This window comes from Cervus canadensis, chromosome 2, assembly GCF_019320065.1.
Source record: "Cervus canadensis isolate Bull #8, Minnesota chromosome 2, ASM1932006v1, whole genome shotgun sequence".
Classification (NCBI taxonomy): Eukaryota; Metazoa; Chordata; class Mammalia; order Artiodactyla; family Cervidae; genus Cervus; species Cervus canadensis.
This window is the reverse complement of record NC_057387.1, coordinates 54358054-54372962: the sequence shown is the minus strand read 5'-3', so window position 1 is coordinate 54372962 and position 14909 is coordinate 54358054. Positions and strand designations below refer to the sequence as shown.

The window sequence follows — 14909 nt, the reverse complement described above, 5'->3', positions numbered from 1 at the left end:
AAAAGCTATAACCAACCTAGACAGCATATTAAAAAGCAGAAACATTACTTTCCCAAAGAAGGTCCATCTAGTCAAAGCTATGGTTTTCCAGTAGTCATGTATGGATGAGAGAGTTGGACTATAAAGAAAGTTGAGCACTGAAGAATTGATGCTTTGAAGTCACTTGGACTGCAAGGAGATCAAACCAGTCAATCTTAAAGGAAATCTGTCCTGAATGTTAATTGGAAGGACTGATGCTGATGCTGAAGCTCCAACACTTAGGCCACCTGATGCAAAGAACTGAAAAGACCCGGATGCTGGGAAAGATTGAAGGCGGGAGAAGGGGACGACAGAGGATGAGATGGTTGGATGATATCACCGACTCGATGGACATAAGCTCCAAGAGTTAGTGATGGACAGGGAAGCCTGGTGTGCTGTAGTCCATGGGGTCACAAAGAGTCTGACACAACTGAGCGACTGAACTGACTGAACTGAAAATTATATATAACAGTCATTCTTTGCCTCAAAACCTGCAAAAATTGAAACAAGACTGGTCACATTGTATCCTGACACCAACATTAGTAAGACTTTTTTACATTGTAAACCTTTCTTTGTAAACCTATATACATCTCCACTACAAGTTCAGGGAAGCCACCAATAGCCTATCATTTTTTTCCTCTTGGACTAGACTCGGTTTCTCAAAATGATGTGTCAAGAAGCCACTTCCAATAAAGCTGTCAAAGAAGATGAAATACAGTTGCCTTCCTGAGATAAACTCTCTTTATCCTTTTTTTTCTTTATCCTATATTCAAAGCTCTGTGATTCAAACTGTTTCGCTTTATAGGAAATTGCTCAAGCCATAAATAGGACACATTCTCAGTAAGTCATATATTCTCTTCAGTTCAGTTCAGTTCAGTTGCTCAGTCATGTCCGACTCTTTGCGACCCCATGAGTCGCAGCACACCAGGCCTCCCTGTCCATCACCAACACCTGGAGTTTACTCAAACTCATGTCCATCGAGTCGGTGATGCCATCTAGCCATCTCACCCTCTGTCGTCTCCTTCTCCTCTTGCCCCCAATCCCTCCCAGCATCAGGGTCTTTTCCAATGAGTCAACTCTTATATTCTCTTAGCACCATTAATATGCTTAGCTATGTTCTTGTGACTATTAGAGATTAATTAAAAATTGTATAACAAGATTTTTAACCTGTGTAGAACTTTCCATATCTTTTGTTTATTAGCATACTGAGGATACCCTAATTTGGAATCAACAGCTTCTTTAAAATGTTGAGGTGAACTCTTAATACATCTAGCTGCATATAGAACCAAAGAAGCAGAAAAATATTTAATGCCATTATATGCTTGATGTCTGGTTTTCCTGAGTGCCACAGAATGTGATGTCATAGTCATTGAACTCAAGTAGGATTTTCCATACCCCTACTCCCACACAATTTCATCTGAGCAAACATTTCCTACAGTGGGTGGACAGAAAATAAAAAGTCCTGTTTAAATTCCCCTAGCATTGTGGATTACAGATCCTTTGATTTAAAAATGAAGCTCTCTCCTCTTTTCTGCACATTATTTTCTATGTCCATTTTATCCTAATCTCTCCCAGGCCTAGTTGACCTAGGATCACCTGTAATAATGCTCTGGTTATATTTGTAGGCAATTAGAAATGCTTACTTCCAAATAGATGGATCTGAAATAGTGCTGCTGACAGACGGGGAGGATAACACTGCAAAGTCTTGTGTTGAGGAAGTGAAACAGAGCGGGGCCATCATTCATTTTATTGCTCTTGGACCAGTTGCTGCACCAGAAGTCATAGAGATGAGCACTGCAACAGGTAAAATATGACATACATCCTTTGATAGCAATACATAAATGTAGAGGCTGACAATTCAACAAGTTCTCTTAAGCTCCTACTCTGCAGGTTCTGTGCCAGGAGCTTGGGATCAGAGTTAAACCAGACATGATCTCAATGTGCCAATAGTCCTGCTGACCCGAGAGACAAATAACACTGCTAATCAGAAAAGCATAGTCAGATAACACTCCTCCATACCAAGAGACATACATAGATGTCAAACACCACGTGAGCAGATGGAGTCATTGATTCTCTCAGCATTGAATAGAGTCAGGGAAACAAGGCATGAGAGACGAGGAGCTAGACATTTATCAGTTTGTTTCCTTTCTCTGGAAGAAAAAGGATGACAGAGAATATAAAGCATGTTGGGGTAACAATGGAAGCCATATTGAAGGATAGTGAGAAATACGTAAGACTAGAGAATAGACTGGAAGTTCAGGATGGGTTTAACAGAAGCTCAGGCTATAAATTTAGTAATAACAAGGTTTCTAGATTAAACATAAAACAGCTATTATCTTACAGACAGAGACATGTGAAGAAAATGGACTACATGTGTTCAGTGCCTTCTTAAACATAGCAGAGAATATATAATTTATAACATTATAAAAATCAATTATTGTATTGAATTGACCTCTAATGTTACCAAACAAACACTTGCTTTTTAATGCTTAATTGTACAAACTCCCATCATTTTGAAGTAATTTTATAGCCATTGTAAAGTATTTCTGTCCTAAATATCCCTCCAAAAGTATTGTTTTTAAACTTGTCTCTATTGCTTACCATTTTTTTATCTGCTCATTGCCAAATTTTGTCAGGATGCTTCAATATGAAATCTCTTTAACCTTTCTGATTCTGATCTACTCTGGGAGGAAAACTTGAAAGCTGATACGGTTAGAACGTATCTTAAATAATCATCAAAGTGAATACTTTTCCTAAAGGTTATGTGATCCTGTGAGCTTTAGTTCATGAAGTTAGAGCATCTCCTTTCATATTCTTTAGTTAGTTGATGCATTTAAGTCAGAAAGATTTCTATTAGTGGAGTTTAAAGGTAGCTTACCTCCCAGTTATGACATTTTTAAGGTAACATTTCAGAGATAATCTTTATACCTATCCGATTTGGGTTTATTTTTACAATACATACTGAAACTATGGTTTTGTTTACCCTGATATCGTCTTAATCACTAAAATGTGAAAAGCACTTATTTTCTGAAAAGCAACCTAGTTAATGTATTTACATTTTAGGAGGAATATATGTTTATGCTTCGGATGAAGGCCAGAACAATGGCCTTATTGATGCTTTTGCGGCCCTTGCATCAGGGAACATCGATGCCTCCCAGCAATCTCTTCAGGTCAGAGTTCCTAGTCCTTGAGTATTTATGTTTGGATTTAGACCTAACCAAGAAAAATAATCTGGTTGTTACAAGTTTTGAGTTCTATATCATCACCAGGTGGCTCAGTGGTTAAGAATCTGCCTGCCAATTTAGGAGATGCTGGGTGGAGAAGATCCCCTGGAGGAGGAAATGGCAATCCATTCCAGGATTCTTGCCTGGAGAATTCCATGCACATAGGAGCCTGCAGGGCTATAATCCATGGGGTCACAAAGAGTCAGACACAACTGAGTGACTGAGCACTCTATTTTAAGTCATCAAGAAAATGGTAAACTGAGGGCAATACACACACACACACACACACACACACAGAACTAATTTTCTCAGAGGTAGTTTAGCACTTTAATGCTAAATCCTAGTGTAGGTGCTCACCAAGACAACTGGGAAAATAATCTCCCAGGGCCATATCTCCAACTGTAAATCCCATTGTCCTGCTCTAATGCTTTTATTATACCCTGTTCTCTCCTCAGTAGCTATATTTCCACACTTTCTGACTGACAACTGTCACATCTCAATTAACTTTCAAAGAGATTGCAAGCCTAAGGTGGTATGCCATATTTAAGTTTGTTCTCAAGGCAGAAATTTAAAAATATGTAAAACAGAAAAAAAGCATAAAATTACTCTCTTCTACAGTTATTAATTTTTAATATATTTAAACAGCTTGAAAGCAAGGGATTAAAACTCAACAGTAATGACTGGATGAATGGCACTGTAATAATTGATAGCACTGTGGGAAAGGACACATTCTTTCTCATCACGTGGAACCAGCAACTTCCCTCTATTTATCTCTTTGATCCCAGTGGAATATCAATGGGGACTTTCATAGTGGATTCAGCTTCCAAAATGGCCTATCTCAATATTCCAGGAGCTACAAAGGTAAGCAATTCATTTTTAGACCTCCCAAATTTTATAGGTGAAAATACATCATTTGATATCATAAATATGAATGCCAATACTTGTATCATTTCAAAATTAAGATAAAGTAGAATGTACTTGGTATGACTGTATGGTCCTGAAAATTTTGGTGACAGAGGAAAAAAAAAAAAAGAACTTAAGCATTTAGAAGAAAGGAAGAGAAGGGAAAAAATTAAGTAGGCTAAGGATAACTTTGAGGAGACAGTGTAGTAAGTCTGTGCAGCTTGCTGTGTAGATAGCTACAGAGCTATTTCTTAGTACTACCAGGTCATAGGAGAGCTTCCCTCATAGCTCAGTTGGTAAAGAATCCGCCTACAATGCAGGAGACCCCAGTTTGATTCCTGGCTCGGGAAGATCTGCTGGAGAAGGGATAGGCTACCCTCCCCAGTATTCTTAGGCTTCTCTTGTGGCTCAGCAGGTAAAGAATCCGTCTGCAATGTAGGAGACCTGGGTTTGATCCCTGGGTTGGGAAGACTCCCTAGAGAAGGGAAAGGCTACCCATTCCAATATTGTGGCCTAGAGAATTCCATGGACTATTGTCTGTGGGGTCACAAAGAGTCGGACACGACTGAGTGACTTTCACTTTCACTTTTCACCAGGTCATAGAATCTGTAGACTCTGAGATCTGAGGATAAGTCCAAGATCAAGGCAAACTTTCCAAAACTTATTTTTACCAATGGAGATTTCATAAACTCTGGATACCAGGCATGATAATAGGATATTCTTCCCAAACTGCCTCAACTCTTACCTCTTTACCCTCAAAACTCTTAAAGCTCTCAAAACTGTTTATTTGGTAACACACTTAATAGTTTAGAGTTAGATAATGGAAAAACAGAAAATAGCTTGCTGTTTCTGTTGTTGGATACTTCCTCCATTTTTATTGCATTTGTAGGTGGGTGTGTGGACTTACAACATTCAAGCAAAAGCAAGCCAAGAAACATTGACTATAACAGTAAATTCTCGGGCAGCAAACTCTTTTGTGCCTCCAATCACAGTGAATGCTAAAATGAATAAAGATACAAACAGCTATCCCAACCCACTGATTGTTTATGCAGAAATTGTACAAGGGTATTTACCCATTCTTGGAGCCAATGTGACTGCTTTCATTGAATCGAAATTTGGAGAAACAGAAGTTTTGGAACTTTTGGATAATGGTGCAGGTAAATCACAGATTTCTCTGAACCAGTCTAAATTTTCATAACTCAGGATATGTTATGAGTCCCTGAGGAAGTGTGGGGCAGAGGGACAGGCATGAGAAAATTGATGCAGATTGTGGATGCACAACTGGACCAGAGTGAAAATCTATCCAGGTAACAACTCCAAAGTGATTTGCCAGTGTCTCACAGATGGTAGAGCACTCAATGAATTTTATTTACTGTCATTATTGTTCTTTCTTTCATTTAGACAACCAATGTCTTCCAATAAATAGGATAGTGTCATTGCTGAGATTGAGGACAGCATCAAGAATTCTGAATAAGTGATTCTTAGGGGTATATAATCAAGAAAGTCTGGCCAGAGACAGTGAAACACAAGTAGTTGTATGGAATGAAGCAGTACAATTTGGGTCCCTGGCAGGGAGAGGATGACAGTCATGAGAAATTCCCAACAGCTGGATAAAAGTTCACATATAATCTTGGGAATTGAGACCAAAGGAAGCTAGATCTGCCATCAGAGAGAAGGGGACATCACGGGGTCATCATCAGATACCAGATCTGACTGGAAGGTATCAAAATAGAGTGTTGATCACTCTCTATCTCCTTGGTCTGTATAGGTGAGTAGTACTGTCTTTTAAAACATTTTCCCAATTCTGAATTATTCTGGGAACTAAAACTTCTTTAGAGAGGTCATTTAGTAAAGAAATGACTATCTCAGTAAACTTCTAAGTTGTCAGAATTTTCAATTAGCTTCTTTTCAGTGCAGTTAAATCAGCCAGCTTATAACCTATCATCAACTAGAGTTGGCCCTGTGAAAAGATTAGAAGGCAAAAGTCTTTGCTTTATCAGTGCCTTCATCTAATACGACAATATTTTCTTAAATTATCCTGTGACTCTCTTTCTCCCAACCCCTTCCATGCTACATTAAAACTCCTATATCTTGTTTCATTTCTCAAGGAGAAATAAAATTTCTCAAATAAAACTCAAATAATTTGGGACACCTTTACCTAAGAAAGCATAGGTGATTAAGAATGACTTTACCTAAGAAAGCAGTGGTAATTAACAATGACTTGGAGCAGGGGTTCTCAAATTTTAACATAAAAGTGAAACTCCTGAACAGCTTGTTTTATAACACAGAATGGGAACGCTGGAAAAACTTTCATTCCTAATATGACCCAGAGAAATGCAGATGCTGTTGGTCTAAGGATTTCATTTTAAGAATCTCTCTCTTAGAGTCCTAACCCTCCCAAGAAATGTGTTTGCAAGTTAACAAAACTCTCTAGTAGTGGTGATATGAAGAAATATCCTTATGATACAGTATTCCTAAGCTCTCCTAAATGTTTATTCTAAAAATAGGTGGGGTTTTCCACTGTTAGACCAGAAAATTAATCGATCATAGTATAAGAGGTAGGGATTAAAATGAAAAATGAGAGATTGAAGATAAGTTAAAATAAGTAATTTGTAGGTGATAGCAATGAGAATTAAATCTTATGCAAAGAAAATATTTCTTTAGTGGGGATCCTTTGATTCAGAGAGAGAGACAACGTAATTGTGCTTAAAGCATGAGCTGCAAACAAACTATCTAGCTGAGAAATGGTAAGAAGAATGCTATGATAATCTGCATATGAGTTCATAAAATGAAGGCATTAAATACACATGCATAGGTATCAGTATATATACCAGTATGTCTATGTAATAATATATTATTACAAATAGAAAGGTAAAAAATGGAAGCAGTGAAAGATTTTATTTTCTTGGTCTCCAAAATCACTGTAGTGATTGCAGCCATGAAGTTAAAAAAACTCTTGCTCCTTGGAAGAAAAGCTATGACAAACCTAGGCAGCATATTAAAAAGCAGAGCCATCACTTTGCCAACAAAGGTCTGAATAGTCAAAGCTATGGTTTTTCCAGTAGTCATGTACAGATGTAAAAGTTGGACCACAAAGAAGGCTGAGTGCCAAAGAATTGATGCTTTTGCACTGTGATGCTGGAGAAGACTCTTGAGAGTCCCTTGAACAGCAAGGATATTAAACCATTCAATCTTAAAGGAAATAAACCCTGAATATTCATTGGAAGGACTGTTGCTGAAGCTCTAATACTTTGGTCACCTGATGCAAAGAGCTGATTCATTGGAAAAGACCCTGATGCTGGGAAAGACGGAAGGCAAAAGGAGAAGAGGGCTGAAGATTAGATGGTTAGATAGCACCATTGACTCAATGGACATGAATTTCAGCAAACTCTGGGAGATAGCAGAGGACAAGAAGGCTTGGCGTGCTGCAGTTCATGGGGTCACAAAAAGTCAAACACAACTTAGTGACTGAACAACAATCACAACAAAAATAATACACACACACACACACACACACACACACACATGGGCTTCCCAGATGGCACCAGTGGTAAAGAGCCCACCTGCCAATGCAGGAAACATAAAAGGCTCAGGTTTGATCCCAGGGTCAGGAAGATCTCCTGGAGGAGGGCATGGAAACCCACTCCAGTATTCTTGCCTGAAGAATCCCATAGACACAGGACATTGGTAGGCTACAGTCTACAGGGTTGCAGAGTCTGACACAACTGAAGTGACTTAGTATGCATGCATATGTACACACACAAACACAGTACCACAAGGATATCCATCCAAGGAGATACTGGTTGGCAGAGCAAAATGGAAATATTCCCCAAGGGGTCAATCACAAAATAGGGAGATCTATAAAAGCAATATGCTTATAATGCCCATACGCTTGACTTAGGAAATACTTAAGTTTTTCTTTTTCTTTACATTAATAATTTATTCCTTCACTTCCTTAACAAGGTGCTGATTCTTTCAAGAATGATGGAGTCTACTCTAGATACTTTACAACTTATAAAGAAAATGGCATGTATAACTTAAAAGTTCGGGCTCATGGAGGAGAAAATGCTGTCACAAGGAGCTTAAGGCACCCACCGAATAGAGCTGCATACATACCAGGCTGGGTAGTAGACGGTGAGTACTTCATAATGTCTGAATCTCACTGGTGACTTGAATAATTGTGAGTTGGTATGATTAAGGCTACAAATATTCTATAACTTCAGAGTATAGCTTCTCCCATTTCTGGAATGAATTCTCAGTCATATGACAGTTTGCCTCCAAATTAACCTAAGCTTTGGTACAGTGTCTTTGGTATAGACATTTCAATGAAAGCCAGCCATTATTACATTTGTTTGGAGCATCTGACCTATATCAACAAAAATTTGCCACATTTTCAGTTCAGGATGAAGTAAAGAGGCTAATATGTTATGTACTTAACTAGAAACCAATGGTAGAATTTATCCATCTGATTATATATGCTTTTATTTGCAAAGTAAAGGAAAAATGTGTAGAGGAAAGCGATGACAAATAATAAGAATGCATTTTTGTTAGCTTTCCTTTATTTTGTCCCTTATGTCACCCTTATAGGGGCTTTCTGTTGCAATATAATCTGAATATTATTCATTAGCACTTGCAACAGGGACGAAGTGTGAAACCTGACACAAGTGACTGAAAGGGAACCAGTAGAAATTCCCCCAGATTTATTCCCATCTTAAAGGTAATTTAAGAAATAAAGCAATTCCTTTATTTTTAAAGCATATATTAACTATATAACAATATTCCCACTCAGGACAGTCTTAATTCCAAAGCAATTTATTATCCAATTCTACCCTACAATACTCTGGTCAGGATGCTAAAGAAAGAATTCTACCAACTGCATCCTTATGACCTTGTAATCAAAATTAATAAAATGAAACTGTGTATATGGGAAAAAAGGGGGGGGGGGGGAAATGTAGGATAAGAAATACAATTCAGTGAGTTCTGAAAATATTAGTGCAGATTTGTCCATTAAATACCAGGAATTTGTAATGCAGGCAACATTGAAAGGAATCCATCAAGACCTGAAAATGATGAGGACACTCAGACAAATGTGGAGAGTTTCACCAGAACAGCAACAGGAGGTGCATTTGTGGTTTCCAATGTCCCACAGTCTCCCTCATCCCTTGACGTCTTCCCACCAAGTCAAATCACAGATCTTGAGGCCACATCACATGAGGATGAGATAAGTCTAACGTGGACAGCACCAGGAGATGATTTTGATGTTGGAAAAGGTAAGGACTATGTGTCATGCACTGTTGATTAAGTGAAAGTTGCTTGTTGCAAAAGCAAGTGTCTAAGGGTGTGTGAGAGGAAAGTAATTTATAATTAATAGCTCAGCAAAGTATTAATTTTATAATCTCATGTTATGAATCATCAAATGTGGCACATTATAACCTGCCATGTATCATTTGCAGAGTATAAAAATCAGAATTCAGCTTTTATGGGAAAATAAATAAGGCTCTGGATGTGAGCATAACTTTGGCATGACTAACAGCATTTCAGAGGAGAATGAAAAAAGATTTCATATGGTATGCTCTAGTTTCTAAACTACATATAACTTTTTTTCTTAGTTCAAGAATATATCATAAGAATAAGTGAAAGCATCCTGGATTTAAGGGATAATTTTGATGATGCTCTGCAAGTAAACACTACTGCTCTGTTACCCAATGAGGCCAACTCCAAGGAAACCTTCACATTCAAACCAGGAAATATCTCAGAAGAAAATGAAACCCACATTTTCATTGCCATTCAAAGTGTGGATAAAAGCAATTTGACATCAAAAGTATCCAACATTGTGCAAGTAGCTTTGTTTGTTCCTCAAGAAGATTACATTCCTGATGAAATTCATCCAGATCCTAGTCCTGATAAAAATCCCCCTAAGTCCGGACTCAGCATTTCTGCCTTGGTGTTGTTAGTGGTTGGCTCTGTGGTAATTGTTAGTCTGATTTTAAGCATCACCATTTATTTCTTAAACAAGAGAAGAAATCCTAGCAGACCTAGAACAGGGTTTTAAGAATATATCAACAACAAAATTAAAGAATGTTTCAGAATTTTTAAATTTATCATGTGTGAAAATTATTTTAAGTTTTACAAGGGACACTTTGACTAAATATAAACATGCAGAGATATTTGAAAAATTGTAAATCAATATTAAATTAAACAACTTTTATTTATTAATTTATCAAAAGGTGATAAAGATCTTTTTCATATTCATACCTGGTTACATATTATCTGACACAAAAGTTCTCTATAAAAACTCAAATTTCATCGAGAAGTTAAAACTGTCTACTGGAGTGGTCAAAATACAAATGTAAGGAGGCAAATAAACATTATTTTCAAGAAATAATTTGGTCTCAGTATTTTTTAGTATAAATTGATTTTATTGTATTCACTGAAGGTCTTTAATTATATACTTGTATCAGTTCAGTTCAGTTGCTCAGTCATGTCTGACTCTTTGCGACCCCATGGACTGCAACAAGCCAGGTCTCCCTGTCCATCACCAACTCCTGGAGTTTACTCAAACTCAGGTCCATTCAGTTGGTGATGCCATCCAACCATCTCAGCCTCTGTCGTCCCCTTCTCCTCCCACCTCCAATCTTTCCCAGCATCAGGGTCTTTTCAAATGAATCAGTCCTTTGCATCAGTGGCCAAAGTACTGGAGTTTCAACTTCAGCATCAGTCCTCCCAGTGAATATTCAGGACTGGTTTCCTTTAAGATGGACTGATTGGATCTCCTTGCAGTCCAAGGGACTCTCAAGAGTCTTCTCCAACAATATACTAGTATATACAATATAAATAAGGGCATGTTTACTGTACTTCATTGATATGTAAGATAATATTAAAGAAGCTAGGGGAAAGGAAATAAGTGGGGGATGCCTGATAACTAGAAATGTTGGTTTTACTCTTATAGCATTCATTGGAAAACAAGCTGTGTAGTAGGGCATTTAGGGACTGTGCTATTGAGGTAGAAGGTCTATTAGCACATTTAATTCCTCTGGTGGGCTGGCACCTACTCAAGCATTGCTGAAAGCTATATACATAGAGGTGGACATGGAGAAAATGTAGGAAAGGGGTTGAAAGTGGAAGTGTTAGTTGCTCAGTCATATCCAACTCTGCGACCCCATGAACTATAGTAGTCCACCAGGCTCCTCTGTCCATGGGATTCTCCAAACAAAAATACTGGAGTGGGTTGTGTTTTCCTTCTCCAAATGGGCTAGCGTAAGACAACTGACTTTTTACCAGGAGGGGAATAAAAGCCTGAAATTCTCTAATAGTTACAGAAATAATGTGAAATAGCCAGACTTTCCCTATGTCCTTCCAACCTATCAACCCAATAGCCCTGGAGGCAAAGCCTACCAGCCTGGTTAGTACTCTTCCTGATTCTCTGAGGCAACAGCTTTGCTCTGATGAGTCTCAGTTGAAGACTCTCCACTTTCAGGTCAGGCTTTGATTTAGATCTATTTATAGAACTACATCAGTAACTGAATATGAATTGGTAAGAATCAGAAAAATAGCAGAATGATTACTGTTTTTGTATTCTGAATAAGCTACAAAATTTATAGGACTCAGTGAAAAATGAAAATGAAGAGCTCCTGCTCGATAATTTACAAGGATTTCAAGATGGTAACAGCAAAGCATTAAACCAAGTTCTTGGACCTTCTAAGCATGAGACACCATGCAAATGTACAAGTCTCACCCCACAAAGCTAGCCCTGACTATAGTACAGGATAACCTAGTGAGAAAATCTGCAGTATAAAGGCTCTACATGGGATTTCCATTACATTCCTATAGCATTGTTATGATATAATCATTTATTTATAAAATGTACCAGGTATAGAAATGAAACCTTGGGGCCATCATCATCTGGTAGGAAATCTAACTGCGGGAAAAAATTCTAAGCTATCCCAGTAAAGGAAGAGAGGCAGCCCTAAGTGGGGAAGAGTAGCCCATTACTAACCACAAAAGTTCAAATGACTACAGGATTCCTGAAGAGAAAAACCACCCCAGCAGCCATCCAACTGGCTGCAGTCCCTAAAGATGGGCAGCTGGCAGTGTCACAAGCTAATGACCCACCTGGAGAGGTCAGTCCAAGCTACAGGACCAAGAGATGGTATCCATTTACCATCTCAGCTGAGGGAACCACTTTCCCATGTTATAATGCATGCTACTTGGTGTTGGCTGATGTTACAGGTCAGAGTGACCTAATACAGCATGGGTAAATGGCCAGACCCAAACCACAGTGTCTGATGACACTAGCATAAAATGGAACTCAGAATAGCACAGGTCAAAGTAACTACGAAGTGAGTTGGGACTGCTATAGATTTAACAGTAAAGTATGGTTGCTAGTCTCCAAAAGGATTTCCAAAGAGCCACAGCTCCTGTTGTTCATGGCCTTATGTAGTTGCCTCCCACATTAGGGTATGGGATGGCCCCAGTGACTTATTTAAAAATTAGAAAGCAGCAGAAATGATGGACACAACATTTTTGTGTTCTTGATAACTCTGTCATTTACAAAATTCAGTTATAGTGACAGATATCACTACAGAGGTTCCAAGACTATACAGAGAATGAAAGAGACCTAACTATCCCTGCTTCCCAGTCATACCTCAAGATTATTCTATTTGCAGTCATTAGACTTCAACCATAACTGGCAAAAGAATCTCCCCTTTAAGATCAGTAAGCCAACACAATTATGGAGGGGATAAATAGGTAGTTGTTTTAGCCACCAAGTTTTCAACTAGTTTGGTCCATAAATCTAAATTACTGAAACAACCAATAACAGTATTAGTCGGTGTTCCATCTGGGTATCAGAACCACTGTTAACATTATGGAATTGAGAATTTATTATAGGGGTTAACTGGGACACTAAAGAACTGAACAAAAAACTGTAGAATCAGAAAAAAAAAAGCTTAATATAAATATTAATAACAAACCTCCCTGAAACCCTGGAGTTAGCTCTTGGCGTTGGGTGTTGGAAGTTAAGCAAGGCCAGGAGCTAGCGTGGAACTGTAGAAGTTTGCTGTGTGCTATAGAAGTCTATTGCCTCTGCTCCTCTACCACCTCTGTAAGACAGTTGCCAAGTATCTCATTGTGGGTCTGGGATCATGATAGGTCAGCAAAGCCAGCATTAAAGCAGAGGAGTTGCACATGGAGTAGGGAAAGAGTAAGGACACTGGCCCATTTCCATCTTTCTTATTGCCTCCTATCACCCCAGCTTCAGATAGTTATGGCAGCTCTTTTAGACCTTTGAACTTTCAAGCAAATGTCTCTTGTCACCAACTCTAACCCAAACCATACAGTTTCTGTGAAATGTACTTCTATTTTCTCCAAGTTGCCTCAGCAAAGCAAATTCAAACAGGGAAGTATGTAATGATGATCTGTAGCACAGCAAGGAATTTCCTTATGTGGTAGTAAGTGGACCCTGTCCTTAATGTAATAAGAAAACTGAAAGAAACAGGAAGCTCTGAGCTCCTGTGACCTGGTAGATTACTCCCTCCAAAACGGCTTCATGGACTGCAGAACTTCTGGCCCACTCCCATGAGGAACTGTGGAGGCATGTTGTACTGAGCCCACTTATCTATTTACGTCAATATTCTGTAAACCTTTTGTATTGCTTCTTTGCAAATTCAGTAATAAACCTTGTTATCCAGTAATAAACAATTAAGAAATATTATCAACTTCCAAATGACACGAATAGTTTTGATACTGAATAGAAAAGCATAAACTGCTGGGGGCAGGGGGCAGGTGGCGGGGAGAAAGAGCTTATGAATACAATTGAGAAACTCAAGTGTGTGAGATCAAGAAAAGATAAGAATGATTCAAGAAGGAAGAAGCATTCAAGCACTTCTGATTAATGCTAAAATGTGGCCATTGAATATAACAACACAGTTATTAATGACCTTAATAAGAGAAATCTTGCTTAAGAAAAACAGGAAGTGAATAAATCCAGAAACTGTATGCACACAATTCTTTCAAGATTTTAACTTGGAAGTAGAGCAGAAAAAAGGAGTAGAAATTGGGAAAAGTAATATGTGGTCCAAAGAGATTTAATCTGTACTACAATTGTAAGTTTTTTTTTAATGTTTCAGAGCTATTTTATATTTTAAACTCTCTCTACATAATGAGCTGATAAAAAATAAAACTTTAAAACAGTTCTTTGTAATTAGAGATTGATATAAAAGCAACAGAAACTATGCTTTAATTTTCTCGTCTGTAAAAATCTGTGAAAATACTAATATCCACCCTCAGAAAAGTGAAAGGGAAAGTTGCTGAGTCATGCCCAACTCTTTGCAACCCCATGGACTATAACCTGCCAGGCTCCTCTGTCCATGGAATTCTCCAGGCCAGAATACTGGAATAGGTGGCCGTTCCCTTCTCCAAGGTATCTTCCCAACCCACTGATCAAACCCAGGTCTCCCGCAAGTGTTGTATAAATATCAAGATAATGGCAGTCCTCGGCCTCATTTCTGCACATACTTAGGGTTCAATTCATAGCAGCTCTCATGCTAAGCAGGTTTGTACTGCCATACCCTAAATTCAGGTATCTCAGCACTAAGGGCAAATTGCTTGTCAGTCAGTCAGCCAGGATATTAAATTCCTATTTATCAACACTTTGCAGCTAAATGTTGTGAGAAGAATGGTGAATGAAAATGCTTCCCTAAGTCTTCATGGAGGTTAGAGTCTCACAGAAAGACAGACATTAAACAAATCACAAGACACAAATAA

At 38.2% G+C, this 14909-nt stretch overlaps 1 protein-coding gene across 1 annotated transcript in view; it reads left to right on the top strand.

The window, feature by feature from the left end:
• Positions 1–10530, top strand: part of CLCA4 (chloride channel accessory 4) — a 30329-nt gene extending 19799 nt beyond the window's left edge. Inside the window, exons 8-14 of the mRNA XM_043460771.1 lie at positions 1644–1821; positions 3082–3188; positions 3888–4103; positions 5035–5302; positions 8109–8279; positions 9179–9415; positions 9755–10530. Of these exons, the coding sequence (XP_043316706.1) occupies positions 1644–1821; positions 3082–3188; positions 3888–4103; positions 5035–5302; positions 8109–8279; positions 9179–9415; positions 9755–10197 (1620 nt within the window). The 3' untranslated portion in view covers positions 10198–10530. The remainder of the gene's footprint in view (positions 1–1643; positions 1822–3081; positions 3189–3887; positions 4104–5034; positions 5303–8108; positions 8280–9178; positions 9416–9754) is intronic.
• The last annotated feature ends 4379 nt before the right edge of the window (positions 10531–14909 follow it).